The 16,629-nt window shown below is 42.7% G+C and overlaps 1 protein-coding gene across 1 annotated transcript in view; it reads left to right on the top strand.

Moving 5' to 3' along the window:
• Nucleotides 1-12,333, top strand: part of aqr (aquarius intron-binding spliceosomal factor) — a 44,676-nt gene extending 32,343 nt beyond the window's left edge. The window contains exons 32-36 of the mRNA XM_079175088.1: nt 279-449; nt 5,645-5,730; nt 9,219-9,393; nt 10,583-10,693; nt 11,881-12,333. Coding sequence (XP_079031214.1) covers nt 279-449; nt 5,645-5,730; nt 9,219-9,393; nt 10,583-10,693; nt 11,881-12,150 — 813 coding nt within the window. The 3' untranslated portion in view covers nt 12,151-12,333. The remainder of the gene's footprint in view (nt 1-278; nt 450-5,644; nt 5,731-9,218; nt 9,394-10,582; nt 10,694-11,880) is intronic.
• The last annotated feature ends 4,296 nt before the right edge of the window (nt 12,334-16,629 follow it).

Below are 16,629 nucleotides of genomic sequence, written 5' to 3'. Positions count from 1 at the left end.
CAGGCGAGAAAGGGCTAGAGCATGATGTTAAAGTGAAAGACAATGAGAACAGCAAGGTGTCAAACACAGCAGACACCCCTGGGTCTGCTGATAGGAAGAGAGAACATGTGTTTGGGCTTTGATTCACTACAAAATGACTGTATTGATGGACAATTGCTTTTTAATTTCATTTTCACCTGATTCATTTTTTCCTTCTCCCATTACTTGTGTACAATACTGTATATTTAAAATATGATGATATTCATCTTACCTCTCCCTTTCTCCTTCTTCCTGTGAAGAACCTGGCGGAGGCCGAGTATTCTGTGGCTTTGTACATGTACATGCGTCTGCTGGGCTACCCCGCTGACCGCATTAGCATCCTCACCACCTACAATGGACAAAAGCACCTGATCAGAGACGTCATCAACCAGCGCTGTGCTGGCAATCCCTTCTTCAGTCAGCCTAACAAGGTAAGGACCTCACGCACCAGTTGACACTGAGCACGGTGAACAGTGCACACATTTGCATCCAATGATTGTATTGTTTAAATTATTATAAAGCATGGGAAGGGAGAAGTATGTCAAGAGAGTAATAGTGATGCATCTAAGAATCTATTCCCCCCCCACACACCCCACCCCTAAGCATTCCGTTACTGAAACACATCGGAGTCCACATGCATGAACTGTAAACACTCTTAATATCACTTGAGGGTGACACATTTCTTCTCTCCTGTCAGGATTGAATCCACAGTCCCAACAGACATGTTTTCACCTCATATATGTGTGTGTGTGGGACTTTAGTAGGAACATGTATGACACACGCATGAACAGTGTTTTCACACCTTCAGTTGTCGGCTGCATTCAACGCACCGACCTTCTATCCTCTGTTGCACTGACAAAGAAATTCACAGCTCTCAACTCTCACCAGGCTTTTGCCGTTTCTGCCTCCCATTAGCACAAACATGCACAGTCTTCTCTTTCCCCCTGTGCAATTTAAGAAGTTTTGTACATTTTTCTCAACTCTCCTCATTTTTGCAGCGTGACATACAGTATTCCTTTTTTTTTAAAGTGGATCTGCATGATTCTCGCAGGGTGGAACATTACTGAGCAGCTCATGGAAGTTCTTGATTCGCTGTTGTAAGCAAAGCAAATGAGTCTTTTTTTTTTCACCCTGGCACTCTGACATTGTTCTGCTCCATCAAATCATAAGACTTATCAACTGCCTCTGGTCATAAGACCCGAGAAGAGCAAGAGACTGTGTGCCCTCGGTCCCAAACAGTTTACACACCAGCTGACGGAATACCTCTGTAAATTAAACTCACTGAGGTGTGTGTGTGTGTGTGTGTGTGTGTGTGTGGGAGGAAAGAATTTAAATGTGCATACTTTGAGAGTGGGTGTAGACTCCATGCTGTCTTCATCCCTGAAGAATATTGTTGGATTGTCTTCAGCCCACGGTATTCCCCCCTACTCCTCTTGTTTTTCTCTTCCCTTTCCTTCCTTTACACGGTGTTAAGTCAGCAGCCCGTTGGCACAGTTCTTCATCCGTTTTTTGTTTGTACTGCTAAACGCTTTTACCCGCTAGCCTGAGGTTATGCTTTCCTCTCGCTTCCTTCTTTTTCCCCCCAACCCGTATTCTCTCACCTTTCTTTGGTCTCTGTTCTTCAAGCTTTTTGCTCACTTTGCAATGCCACAGACTATTTAGGCACGCCGGAGAAAGGCTGGAGTGTAAATGGCACATCACCAGTCACTATGCACCATGACTGGCACATCACCAGTCATTGGCAGAGAGTCAGCATGCCTCCAATTGTTGGAGTATGTTTCTGTTTGTGTAGTGCAAGTGGTAAGCAAGGTGGTTATCCCCACTGGCTAATGAATGTTCAGCAGTATATATGGCAAAATAGCAGGGGAGAGTGGACACAAGCACACAACACAACAGTGCGTCTGTCAGCCCAACCTTTCTTCATCGTTTGGGGTTTATATGGAAAATATAAAGGTAATGTTATTCTGCATTTGTCTTATTGTCAACAAATATCATGAAGATACCAAACCCTGTCTCTTGATAATCCCTGATTCCACAGCGCCGTACAAAATGGGAAGTCTATGGTTTGTCAGGACTCAGCTGTATCAGGCTTTAGTAGGACCATTATATTGTTTGTTTTTGGTCTTTTCTTGAGATTTGGGGACACAATTATATACAGAACAGCCTTATCTTTTAACTCATAAAGGTACAAACACAAATTGCAGAATGTTTCCGTTTATTAATTGTCCAACAAGCAGGCAGGAAGTGAATCCCTCTCATGGCCTTGTGTGAATGCTGCATTCTACCTCCTGCAGTTCGAGTCTTTATTCTCCTGTTGTTGTTGTTTTGTATTTTGCGCCGTGCCGCGCTACCTTGTTGCTCTGTCATATCCCCTGTTCTGACAGCTAGAAAGACATTGTGCTTGGTCATGTTAAATGTCCTCCAATGTTAAGACCTAAAGTGTCATTCATTGTGCTCATGGCCTAAGTCAGCATGCATGCCTAGTAATAAAGTGACAGTGGTGACAGGCTGTTAGATTTGCTGAGAGGAGAGGGAGGGAGATGAAAGAGGGGCTCTTATGGGAAAATGCTGAGCTGCTGAAAGGTCATGGCGCAGAGCATCGGGCCCACAGTGTGTCTGAGGATATGTCACAATATCTAAAACTAGGGAAATGTCAACAGCCATCCTTCTTTATAGCAATGACTTGCATTAGTAAGATAAGCAGAGGACGGACAGTTAGCACCAGCCACAGTCCCCAAAATCAAATAAACATACTAGCCTGAGCTGTCGAGTGAATCTCAGAAACAGTTGGCCTTCATATGTATGCATTATGCATTACTTTGTTTACCCTATGAATTTTACAGACAAGGTCCATTTGAGTTCGCTTTCTGTTTGTGCTGTATATTTTAAGCAACCAGTGTTTATTTATTCAGTTTGCTTATTAAAACTTTATTACATAAATGCAAACTAGATTTAAAAGTCATTGGATCTGTTCTTGCCGCCCAAATCCCAGCTCAGTCCTTACAGGCGGCCGAGCAATCACACAAAACAATGTTGAAGTTTTAAGCAATTGTGATTAAGTTAATCTGTGTTTTAGTTAGTTAAGCACATCAACGGAGTCGAGGAGAGATAAATTACAAGTGACGAGTGTGCATATTCTTCGAAATTCACCTTCTGCGTCCCTCCCGCCGTTTAATATATGTGGCTGCAAACGCACACACTTTCTCCATCCCTCCTGTGAGATTCCTTCATTTCCTAAAAGCAGGGGCATCTTTAAAAACAGGAAAGTAAATCTTGCTGTGTAACCGGAAACCAGATTATAACCAGATATGTTGACGTATAGATAGGGAAACATCTTCCTAGCATCTCCCAGCATGCCTTTTCAAGGCATCAAATCTTTAGACACACGTGGATATGAAGGCACAAAGAATGAGACCTAACCTTGTTAACTCTGTCATCCCTGAGAGTCTCGAGTGAAAAATTCAATAATCCGTCAGTCTGACGTCTGCACATTCCAGGCTGTAATTACCATGAATAAGACATAGCAGGAATGATAGAGTTAGGGGGGGGAAAAGAGAGCAGAGATCCACGCTTGACCATTAGCTTAGAGACGGTACGACATTATCTTCATGACAATGAAGAGAAGGAGGCCAAGATGAAAGAAAATGACTCTCAGTCAAACAGTTCCTATTTGCGACAAAGTGCGTCTGTGTGTCTCACGGCATCTTCTGTGTGTGTGTTTTTGTGCTTCCTTTATGCACAGACATGCATGTGCCACAATGACATGACCTCTGTAATTCACTCCCTGGAAGATTTCTCATAAATAACTAAACACCATGCAAAATACTACGCCGTGGGGAGATTTTCTATCTGGGCTTCGTTGTCACTGTCTGTGTGCTAAGAATAACTCCCTCTCAAGTGCCCTTTCTCTGCTAAACAAGTTGCACTTGTTTTGGTTGAAACCATGCAGTTATTGCCGCTTTTTAAGTCCGCAGTTATAGTCTACTCCTACAAAGGGTGTGTGCTGGAGTGTCTCCGTGTACGCCACGTTTGAGTGAACATGTGCATGCAGTCTTAAAGCAGCTGTTTTGACTTGAACACACAGCCCACGACGCCTCATACTATTGTAAAACCGACACACTGTTGCCTCTGCTGCTGCACCTGTTCGACATGGCGACAGGACGATGTAAATAAATATTGGTCTACTACATCGTTAGCCCTGTCTCTCCCTCTTTTACACGTTCACACACACACACACTTTCCCCACACTCCCTTCCTGTTACTTAAAGGGGGGGGGGGGGGGTTGGAAGGGTAAAGGGAGGTCCTGGATCATTTAAAGTTGCATTAGCTAATAACCGCGATCGCGGGATTATTTATTTAGAATGTCCGGTTTATTGGTCGGTTGCTGTAGCCCTGGACCTATGTGGCCTCTCGATGGTAGGTGATGTCCTATTGATCCACTCTACAGGATGGATCTATAGAGGAAAGGCCAAGCTCTTTTTGCTGGGCTTTGAATTTTGCAGCATGTGGCCTGTATAATTGCATAGTAGTGGTTTCTTAAGCAGGACTTATGACCTGTTTTGTTTATGTAACCATTACTTACACGCAGTCTTACTTTATGTAGGTTTATGCTAACATTATTGCTTCTTACTTATAACATACAAACGCATCCCTCCCTGTAGATGTGATCCTATAGGTATAGGGCGCGCTGGCACTCGGTGCGCTCCAGTCATTAATGCGCGACAGACTTTGATTTACCTTTTTTTCAATGTAGACTGAGATCATTTTTTCTCTACTTCATAAAACCTTCAGCACGTGATTCTCTCGGGCAATAAGGTTAGAAAACGTGAGCTAAACCTTTGAACGGCTTATTTTGCGGCAAGCAGTCCAATGGTATTATGTCATTTGTGACCCGTGTTCAGTTTATTTATACTCACAACAGTTATCACTCGAATACATAATGCAACACTATCGGCTCTTTATCCACGATACTAGACAGGCAGCTGTTACTTTAACTCACTTACCAGTTTGGTGGGCTCTCTTCAAAATAAGAAATTGGTCAGTTCACGATTTATATAGGCTATTTATTTAGTTAGGCCTATTTATTACTTTGAGTTTGATGTCAGTGTTCCAGATTTATTTAGAGGTTAACGGCATTTTCCCTCCAAACTATCGTTATTATATCGGCTTATTAAAATCGACTATCGGCCGGCCTCTAGTTCGTGACATGTAATGGGTTCAGTTTTGCAGGGTTTGCTTTGCTTTGTATCAAGTTGCAAGTGTGGTTTTCTTTCTTATGAAAGGTGTAACAACACTGACGAAGTGGACACAGCTCCGTTCTCCATGTAAGGGAATGAATATGCTTCTCAGCAAGACAGGATTACCGGGGTATAAAAGCAAATTGGCTGACACAACCTTCCTTTTGCTTTGGGGGGGGGGGGGGGGAACTCACAGACTTCTCCATTCTGTCTCCCTGAAATAATTTCTGATCCAGTCAAGCAATGTGGCCCCCAGGTAAAGGGACCGGTAGCATAATGCCCTCTAAGCCAAATTAGCCCCGCTGGCTGCCCATGTGGCCCGCAGGGATTACAGCATTAACAAGAAAACCCCGGCATCTACTGTATAATGAATATGTTTGTCTTTGCAGGTGACCACAGTGGATAGGTTCCAGGGTCAGCAGAATGACTACATCATCCTCTCACTGGTCCGCACTAAAGCCGTGGGACACCTAAGGTAATTACAATACGCGCTAAGCAGAAACACTAACCGAAAATAGACACCGTAAGCTGCTATTCCAGAAATAACTACCTGTTTAATAGGATCTACTCCTTAGATACACATCACCCAGGGACAAAACAACACACCTTTAGGCACTTAACTGTCTTGAAACTCAACTTTCAGGAGGTTTTCTCCTTTTGTCATGTGTAACTACTGAATAATGTTTGCTAAAGGACAAAAAAAAGTCTTGAAGTATGTATGAGCTTAATTTGAGGCAGGGAGGATAAAGTGTGCTTCAGGACAGGATCATGTCTGTGGAGCTGACTGTTCTTTTTGTTCTGGTTAAGAGAAGCCATTGTGCTCTGATGATTGGGGTGAGACTATCAAACAAAGTGCTTTGCTCTGATCAAAGACATGCCATATAACAGTAATTAAGAGGCATGATGGTTCACCAAACTGCAGTGGTAGGTTTTATGTATTTCTGTTCCATGTCCAATTGCTATCCACTCAACTGTAATCCCATGAGGGGCTTCTCTTCTCTTAGTCTTCAGCTCAGTCTCCTTATCTCTGTGCTCCCTCTTCTCTTAACTACCACCGCCTTCCTCATTTCACTGAATTGATTTGTAGTGAAATGGCCTTTCAGTCCTCCTCTGCCATGACATCCTGACGAGTTCTTCACACCTAATGCGCTCCATGTTTTAATACCAGATGATTGAGGCTGAACTCTTCCACAGTACTTCAGCTTGCCAATGCGGGCCTCTGGCTGTGATGTACAGTAGCTGCTGTTGGAATTGCACCACTCACAGCTTTATCACAGCTGTACAGCCGCCCTCACATTGGACAGTCTGCAAATTGGAACCCCAGTGGGAATAATAAGCCATTCCTTTTGTAGCTAAATACATGCACAACACACACACACACACACACACACACCACACTCTCGAGCGTGGTCATTTTACCCGGCAGAGCAAACACTTACAAGCTCTATTTTGTTTTTTCCTCATCTCACAGATAAAGCAATGAATTGATGTAGCTGGGAATGAGAAGTGCAGCGGGCCACAGAGAGTGGTAGTTTATCTTGCTGCCAGCAGCGCCTGCTCTCCTCTCGGTATCATTCATTTGATCTTGTCTTACACTGGATATTGCACCCCGCCTTTACACACATTCTCAGCCCACACAAAGTGGGGCGGTTGTCAAAAGGGTGTCCCTTTTAACAATGTGCTACAACTCTAGTTATCAGGCGGTGGAAGGGTATACAATAATACTAGAGTCTCTATTCTCCTGGATATGTACTTGTATCCAGGACGTTGGGCCTGAAAACCTAGTTTTATTCTTACCACGAGTGATGAGCTCATAAAAATAGGAGTAGAACAGACATCAAACTGTTTGCTGTGGTCAATTAACTAGGGTAAAAAAAAAAAACACTGATCATTTGGTTGTTACCGCAAAATCTCTTGCAAAGGCAACAGTATACACATAAAAATGGCCGCCGCTCTGACCATCCTGCTAACTCTGACCAACGCCCGTGTCGAGTAACTACGGGCTGCTAGCCTCAAGCAGAGGTGAGGAGCGGGCTACAGAGGTCTGGTGCGCTCACCGCTTTGTGACTCAAGTTGCCGTTGACTCAAGTGATGTCATCTGAGGCAGTTTATCAGTCACTGCTCTGGAGCCACAAAAGGTTTTATTCAACCTTTTTTCCCTCACATATGCAGTAGGTAGTAGTCACCTGAAAAACGTTAATAAGTAAAATCAGCACACCTCCCCTTTTAATAACAGAGCAATTGTAGTAATTTTTCCATTTTTCATAGGCTTCGCTTTGACTTAATATTCATATCTTGGTGTCCCTGACACTTAGTCAGCTGCGTGGTTGAAAGAGCAGTGGTTCATGGGAAATCCTTGTGCTGTCCATTGTGTTTTCCCCCCATATTGGGCTCACTGTGGTGTCCTACCTTACAATCCTCTTCCTGTACTCTCCTCTCCTCCTCTTAATGCATCTGTCCTCATGGCAATCTGCTGGCGTGACGGCCACAGGGGACGCAGCTGACCATATGACAAGCTGACCCTTGCTTTGATGGGAGAAGCACTCCTGCTAACACACACAGGCACGCTCACATGCAGGAGCACACTCTTTGACAGGGTAGCACAGATCTAGACCTGTTCTGACATGTACACACACATGCATACACACATGTGAGAACGCACACACAAATGGTATTTGGTACACTTCGCCCTGCCATGTCACAGCACAGGTGGGCGTCTCTCAGTAGTGGCATGTCCGCAGGCTCTCATGCTTCATGATTGGCTCTTCTCTTCTAGAGCTCTCTACTCATTGGTTTTTAGGTTGTTGGTACTTTGTCTCTGTGGAAATGTTGTGCTTTCAAGCTTCATTTTGTACTATGCTTGAAATTTGCAGTAAACGTTACATAAACCTACCGGCTGCATGCGTTTAACTCCATCATAAACCCTGCAGAATGGTTTTCATAAGCCTTTTTTTTCCTTCTACATATTCATGTAACTCATCATGCATATTGTAAAAAATAATCCTCTTAATCTCAGGAAGTGCTCAGGTGGATTTTATGAACACATTTCTTGGCTACATTTCAACATATATGTGTGTTTGTAAGTGCGTGCATACAAACATGGGTGTGTGCCAAATTCTTGTACATCAAACGAAAGACAGTTTTCAGTATCGCCACAGCTGCTTGAAAAAGTGAACCCCCCCCCCATATGCTCTTGCCTTCTCCCGTGCTTTGTAGATTTCAGTAAACCAGTATGCTTTTGTCTGAGATTTATAGGCCAGCTGGTCATATTTTGCTAAGCTCCATTAGGTTTCCTATTCAAACACCTAAAACACACAGCAGTTACAAAGAGGACCATCACGCAGATTTATTCCATACATATTAAATTTTTTATTTTTTTTTACATTGTACATTTCTGTGGATTTTAGAAGTTGTCCTAGAATTTTTCTTCTACCATCTAACTTAAATATTACTAAATAGATGTGTACTATGAGAATACACACAATTAAGGTTGGACTGTCAAATGCAGTGTTAGACATGTTTTTAGTTCTTTAACTCGGGTATATAGGCATTCAGTGGTAATTCTCTATAATAGCACGGGTAAACAACCTGTTTCGCCACTAGAGCAAGTCAAGCAGGACTCCCCTGTCTCTAATCTCTTAATTCTACAGGATGACAAGAACAAATAACCTGTCCGCCCTGTCTTATACCCTCCTACCTCTCTCTGTCTCTCTTTGTGTGTCTTATTCATCTCTGCTTTTTGCCTTTTACGTGAATGTATTTTTCCCTTAGCTTCCATGTCTTCCCTCACCTATTGCTGCTTATCCTTCACTAAACCTCTCTCCTCCTACTCTGCTCTGCTGTCCCCCCTCCCTTTACAGTCTTTATGATTCTTCCACTTTGATCCCTTTTCTTCAGTTTTTGTCCCTCCTCATAGATTTTTCTCATAGACCAATTTTCAACTTTTGTTCTTTCACTCCACAGGGATGTGAGGCGTCTGGTGGTAGCCATGTCAAGAGCGAGACTGGGTCTGTATATCTTTGGACGGGTGTCGTTGTTCCAAAACTGCTTTGAGCTGACTCCGGTCTTCAGCCAGCTCACTGCCAGACCCATGCAGCTGCACATCCGGCCACACGAGTACTACAGCCAGGAGCAGCCCGTACGTCAACGCGCACACACACACACACACACACACACACACCAGTATCTTAAATGTTCAATTATCTTCACTCAAGATCCCTATTTGCCAATAACAACTGAGCTTCCTTGTCCACATCAGTCGCTTTCCACATAACCGTTGCACACTCTTAACATCTTTCCACATCATTGCTGCAACGGCCCCCTGAATGGCATCTTCTTTCTCTTTTGGTCCTCCTTGGTCCCAAGTCTTACTGCTGCTTTACCCACTGGCCCCGGCCTGTTTAACAGCATTCAGCAGGGGCCATGTGCAACCATGGGAAACACAGCCTGGCTATAATTAACCCCCAGAGGTCAGAAAGCAAAACCACTCTCCCAAATCCCGCCAGGGATTGTTGTCTGGTCACTGTGTCTCGCTGACTGGCGTGTGTGGCAACAGGGGTGTCTAAAATACCCCATAGCCTCTGACACTTCCTCTGAGTCTAGAGTGTTCATCCCCATGGGGGACAGTTCTTTTGGGCGCACACATGCGGCCCCTGCTTAAGCCCGTCTATCTGGAGTCAGTAAACCCCTGCTGCTTACACGCAGATTAAAAGTCAGATCTGGCAACAAGACCAGAACTAAAACAGGCTACTCAATGTTGCTGATTCCGAAGCAGTTATAAAGATACAGGATACACTGCTGTTTAATGCTCCATGTTGATTTGTACACATGTAAAGCACTGTTGGATAGTATTGGGCAAACGGTAAAACTTAGTGTCTAATCACGCTCAATCGCGTGTCTTGATGTTTTTACGGACAGTTTTACAGTAATGAAACTAGGTTTTACGGTACTGGGAGCATCGCCCCTGTGTTCATGAGGTAACAGCCCAGCAGATTGCATATTCTGCTCGCCTCACTCCTCAGTTTATGCTGTAAAACTCTGTCTGCATACTAATATTGTCAAATTACAACTCTGCCTCCTCCACTCCTTTTTGATAGTGCGTGAGCAGCGATCACTTGAAGCAGCAAGTGAGAGTTTGCTTTTAAATAAGCGGTTAACGGGCAGGTGGATTGTAATTTTCTTGCACATTTGCATCAGATAAATAATTTACCAACGTGGAGCCTGCCAACAAGACAGATATATACGTTTTCATTACCATTCCTTTCACATCATGGCCTGGATTCTAAATATTCTTTCTCTTACTGATCTGATTTGTTTCCTTCTCACAGAGAGATGCGTCTGGACAGCCAGACCAAATCATCAAGAACATGCCAGAGATGACCAACCTGGTGTACAATATGTACATGCATATGATGCAGACCTCCCAGAAGCACAGACAGGTAAAAGCCTTTGATAAATGCAATAATGAAGAGTGCCATCAAACATTTACAGCAAACAGCAGTGCAGCATTGCTGCTGTCTCATAGGTGTATTATAGAAGAGAGGCTGATATTACTATTTAAAGTGTACACACACATTATACTAACAAATATTTGTCTTTAAGTCTTGTGACATTAAGCTCTGCCGACAGCTGTCAGTGTCTCTCCCTGGTCGCTTTTTTAGTATCTTTAATCTTTAATGCAGAACAGTAAATGGGTCAGATGTGAGAGAGCTGTTGTAGTTGTGCATAAGGAGAACTAACAGGCCACAAGCCAAGCGTATTATGAATGGAGCTACGGTGAATTTTACACATGTTATCCATCGTCACATATTGTCTCTTGTGCAATTTTATAAAGAGGATTAGGACTTGACTGAGAGAAAAGGTTCGGACTTGTTCAGACTGCCAGCTCAATTCCATTTTTTGGCATATCCAGACTGTATCCAGATTGATTTAAGAAAGTCTGGACAGCAAAAAAAAAACTAAATTTTGTAAATCGGATCCAAACCACATTGGGAGGTATTTCGAAATGCAATTCTAGTCTAATTTCTACCGATGCGTCTCAGTCCAGACATTCTGGCGGCATAAATCGGATTTCAAAGTGTGGAAGTGTTAAGCAGAATCCATTCTGCGACTAGCAGAGCGCTATGGAGGCCAACAGATGAGAACAATAGTCCGTGGAAAAACGCCAAAATAAATGTGTACCCAACCTCCTTTGTTGCTGAGTTTGTCTGGTGCAACGAAGGAGTTTTGCACTGCAACTTGACTGCAAACAGCTTGTTTCAAAGGTGAATGCTTACCTGAATAGCTTCATTGTTACTGACGCCTAAATTCGTTACCATAGCAGCCCGTGTAGATAGGGTTAGTGATGTCACAACACGCAAATCTGATCTGATCAATTGCAAAGAACGGCGCGGATCATCTGCCCTTAAGATCTGATTTGAGAACCAAATCGGATTTGCCTGCAGTCTGATCCTAGCCTTGGAAAAAAAGACTTTGCTTTGGTGATATTCTACTTTGCCCTCAACATAGACTATATCCCAGTAGAATGCAAGTACATTTGGTATTTTAGTAATAGGATTATATGAACTCAAGGTGGAAATAATCTTCCTCTACATTTTGTATCTTTTCCTCTCTCTTGGCTTTACAGCAGCAACAGCAGAAACTGGCTCTGCCTCCACAACAAAGCGAGACCGACGCTGTGGTCGAGAAAGAGCCCGTTAGCTCTGGGGAACCGCAGGAAGAAACCCCCATGGAGCAGGAAAACCCAGACGGGGAGTCAAACCCAAAGCCAAACGCAGAGGACACCAGTGAGAAGGAAGAAAAGCAAGACACAGTGGGCCATGCTAAGATGCCAGAGCATCCTGGCAGAGACAGCGACAGTGACGGGGAGGACAGTGGAGAGGAGCAGAAGCAGTAGAGCATCCACATATGAGACTAGAGTTAAGGGCTTCGGTTATTTAGGGAACCAAGTGGACTGTCCCTTAAGGAAAGATTAGTGGGGCGTCTACGGAAGGGAGATTCTGGTGATAATGTTTCATTCATTTTTGTAAAACATTCAATTTTGTTACCATCATAACTTTTTTTAATAAAATAAAATAAATGCAAATTCTTTATTGTCTGTAACATGTTTCACTATATGTGCACGCAGCAGAGCTTATACTGCTCTTAAAGAGGTTCTAATCACTCTCACACGCACAGACAAATACATTGTATAGTCAACATGTTTAAGCCTTGATAACATCTCTCTTGTCATGATACTTCCATCCATTCATCTGCTTCCCTCTGCTTTAAGTACAACTCCAATCTGATTGGCTCAGCCTATACCAGCTACACAAGCTGCGACTAAGCTGCATTTGTAGGTCAGTCACTTCACCCAAGGGCCAGTGTGCATGCTGGGGGATTTCAACCTGCCCTCTGGATGTATACAGTCGCTCAACTAGCACGCCTTGAATCCTTTGTCATTCATAACTTTACTAACACAGAGCTCTGCAGAATAACTTCAGCTGTATCAGTGTTCAGGTTGAGGTTTTGACGACCAAATTTAAGAAAATAATTTCATTTGTGTTGCCGTTAAAGCAACTGTTCAAATGCAAAGTCTTTGTAGTTTAGACATAAATTTGCTTAAAATGAAGAGGTTAACACAGTCCACAGCCCCGGAGCTGAAAACACAGACTGGAAATTAATTCATTATCATGCACCAAAGGTTGGTTGTTGTTACATCATACCTCAGGCAGGCTGAGAGAACAGGTCAGCTGCACAGCTGCTCTAGCCTGGGCCAGTGTAAAGACCTGATGGAGAACCATGTGTTGATAGATGTGGAGAGACACATTTTCTGTATTCAGTCGAGTGTGGAGCCATGTCACGTTTTTTATTTTATCTTCTGAGAGCAGAACACTCCGGCTCCCAAGTTCTCATGAGTATTTTGGAGTATCAGGATATACTTCTGTCGGCTGAAGAAAGGATTAGAATGAGAGGTTGGATAAAGAAGATTATCTCTGTCGGCCCGAGTCTGCATGTACAAATTACTGATGTTTCTGGCATTAAGCCCACAAGACAAAGACCAATTTACATCACATGATGCTGAAACGTTTATTTATACTGAATGACCAAACTACCACAATAGACTGTTATGCAGCCATAACACAACATGTTCTATCATCTGTATCACTAATTGGCTCTCTACAAACCCATGACAGCAAGCAAACTTTTTTTCTTGAGTCACATGAGTGTCTGCATTGTGTAATTTCCTCCCTCTGCTCAGCCATTCAGTCACTGACTTTCCGTTTTTTCCCAGCTGCCCTCTTGAGAATTGAGTTGCCTGTGGTCCCTTGTTGTAAAGTAGAGCTAACTGGTGGGAAGTGGCTATACTGCTCGCACACCACAACTCTGGAAGTCTCGAGAAGGATCTGGGAGACTGGAAGGAATAGCTGCAGGCAAAAAGGAGATCAGGAGCTCACATCCTCCAGAATCTTTCTCTGCTGAAGGTGAACATGTCTTTTATACTCGCACGACAGGTATTCATTAGGTTAATAGCTACTTTGCAAAGCACTCACTTCTAACCTTTGCTATGGGCTGATGTGTCACAGAGACTAACAGCATGCTGTAAACTGTAAGTGTTCATGATTTGGTCATGAGTTCAGATGGTGGTATATTGTTCTCTTGTATTATATATATATATATATATACATATATAGTGTTATAGTATATTATTCAGTCATTTAAAGAGGCTTATGTAAACGTACGAAAACAAGAGACACGAGGTGCAAGAAGAAGAATTTAAGGGAAGTACAGCAGAGATAGCAGAAGTGTTTTATTTGAGGTTTTGAGTCCAATTGTCCTCGTGAGATATTACCCTGCCTTTTAAATAATTGAGTTGCTGTGTGTGGGGTTTTTTTCTTCTCGTTTCCCAAAAGCACGGGATCCACCGTGTGTCATTTAATGCCCAACCCTACATGTCATAACAGAAAATTACACATTACATCGTGAAGACGGTGCCTGGAGGGGGGGAAGCATCTGGCCATTGTGTCTTAAAGCTAAAACAGGTTTAGGGAATCAGCCTGACAGCACACAATGCTTTCACACTCATGAAACCATCAGTTCTACAATCTCTATTGCAAGGCTGGGCCTCAGGGCAGATTATTCTGTTGGGTTTTAAAACCCCCCAAAAAAATTAAAATTAAATTTCACTGAAATTGTAGTAGACTGTAGTAAAAGTCTCCATATAATACTAAATATTTATACATACTGTATATATGCACATACATTATCAGGTATGCAGGGATCACACATTACACAGCATTCCAATTAGCATTTTTTTCATCATGGATAATACAACAGGCATTTTCATAGCTCTAAATAGCCACGCATCATCTTCCAGGCCACTGTTCGTTAGCAGCGTTGACAGATAAAGTAATGCTCATTACCAAAGTTATGCATGATCTCCGCTGATCTGCTATTAGTGGGTGACTAATGTGCCAGCGTCGGTCTTCAACACCCTGTAAGTGGGCGGCCCATTGACCTCACCAGGCAGACAGGCCTGTTGGTTATTGCTTGTGTTTGCCAGCTTATCATGGCCACTGCCTAATCCTGACAAATACATCCAGATCACCAACGGGGCACGTTTCTAGCTGATAATCTCCTACCGTTGCTAAAGAGGCGCGGCCGCTCATAGGAACACACTCTGCTGCTATTGTAGTGACTGACACACTTTCAGTTACTATCCTAAAGTGCACTTCTGCCAGGCCTCCTCCCAAATTCCAATGATCAGTTCTAAGTTGTGGTGTATTTGGCTTTGCAAAGCTTGCCGATGTCCACTTTGATTAGCCCCTCTCATCTTTCTCTCTTTTTTCCCTAGACAAGGATGGCCGGTTGCGGTTCATGTTTCTGGGGCATCATCTGGTTTGTGGTTCTGATCTGCCTAGCCTGGCCTCTCAGCATCACCTTAGGGGGTCTCTACGGCCTCGTCAGCCCCCTCACCACCTGCCTCGGCCTGGACCGATTCTCCGACTTACTCCTGGAGGGGGCCAACCTGGGTCGAACCTGTGCCAATAACATGAGGCATGGCAAGCCTTTGTGTTGAGAGAACCACCCTGGGTGATCGGGACCAGACAGCAGGACCAGAGATTGGAGGCGAGATTGATGCTTCTCTAGAGAGAAAAGTGTTTTGCCTTGAGACCTGTTAATGTCTGTTTTATGTTGAGATATCCTGAGATGATTGGCATTCAATGAAGTGAGAAACTTTTTAAGCAAGTTATGTAACAAAAAAGGTCCGTACGGTTTGTAACAATGGATTCCACTTGTTCTGTTAACATGTAATTAACTACGGATTTCAAATTTGTATGGTCTTGTCAGGAAGAAAATAGGCTTTGTGTTCATGGTCTGTGTTTGCAGTTGAATTCATGATGACACTGCATGGAGAAGATAAGAATGAAAATAGCAATTTAACAATGGAAATACTTAGACTTGTAAATGACTGTATGGAAACTTTTAATGCGATTTAAAACTGCTTTGAACTTGCCCTCTGTGTTTGTCGACTGACTTATTGTATACAGTATTTGGTGGAAAATCCATGTTTTTGAAATGTTAAGGTAAATAGAGAAACACAGAAAGCCGAAGATATAACCGATGCAATTCTAGTTTGCTTCAATGATTGTGTTTACCTGCTTCTTCTCCTATTTAGCGTCACAGGGTGTTGGAGCTTATCCCAGCACGAGTTGAATGGAAGTCAGGGAGAGAATTTTGAGACAATTTGCAAAGTCATCTCAAGCCCAACACAGACAGAATCACTCACATGAACAACTTACGGCAGTATTTTTTATTTATTTTTGCTCCTTGGGGACAGCAGAACAAGATGTAAACACAACATTGATATATAATGAACATATTAAGTTGTCGGAGTGGCAAACATTTGCCTGTTGACACATCCATAGATGGTGAGTAACAATATCATTCATTTCAAGTCGCATTTCTGACCCTTTGACACTATGAATCCATTCACTTTTTTTAGTCTCTTTACGTTTTATGACCATACTATGATTTTTATAATGTTTTTCAACATAATATATTATGACTTTTTATGACTATTTTTTTGGCATACTATACTGTGACCTTTTTTCTACAAACTATACTATGACTTTTTTATGACTTTTATCGGCATAATACACCATGACTTTTTCTCCACACTGCTTTTTTAACAACTTTTTTAACACACTATGACTTTTTCTTTTTTATATACTACACTATGACTTTTCTATAATTGTTTTTCAACATACTATATGACTTTTTGACATAATATTTGACCGTTTTATTACTCGGCAAGAAAGCAAATAAGTGTATTTCCAAAGACATCTAACAATTTCTATTTGTATTAGTTGAATAAATCTTGTTTATTGTTTAC

Source organism: Pholis gunnellus (genome assembly GCF_910591455.1).
Source record: "Pholis gunnellus genome assembly, chromosome: 15".
NCBI classification, from domain to species: domain Eukaryota; kingdom Metazoa; phylum Chordata; class Actinopteri; order Perciformes; family Pholidae; genus Pholis; species Pholis gunnellus.
Note: the sequence above shows the minus strand (reverse complement) of the source record. Positions and strands in the feature narration are given on the sequence as shown.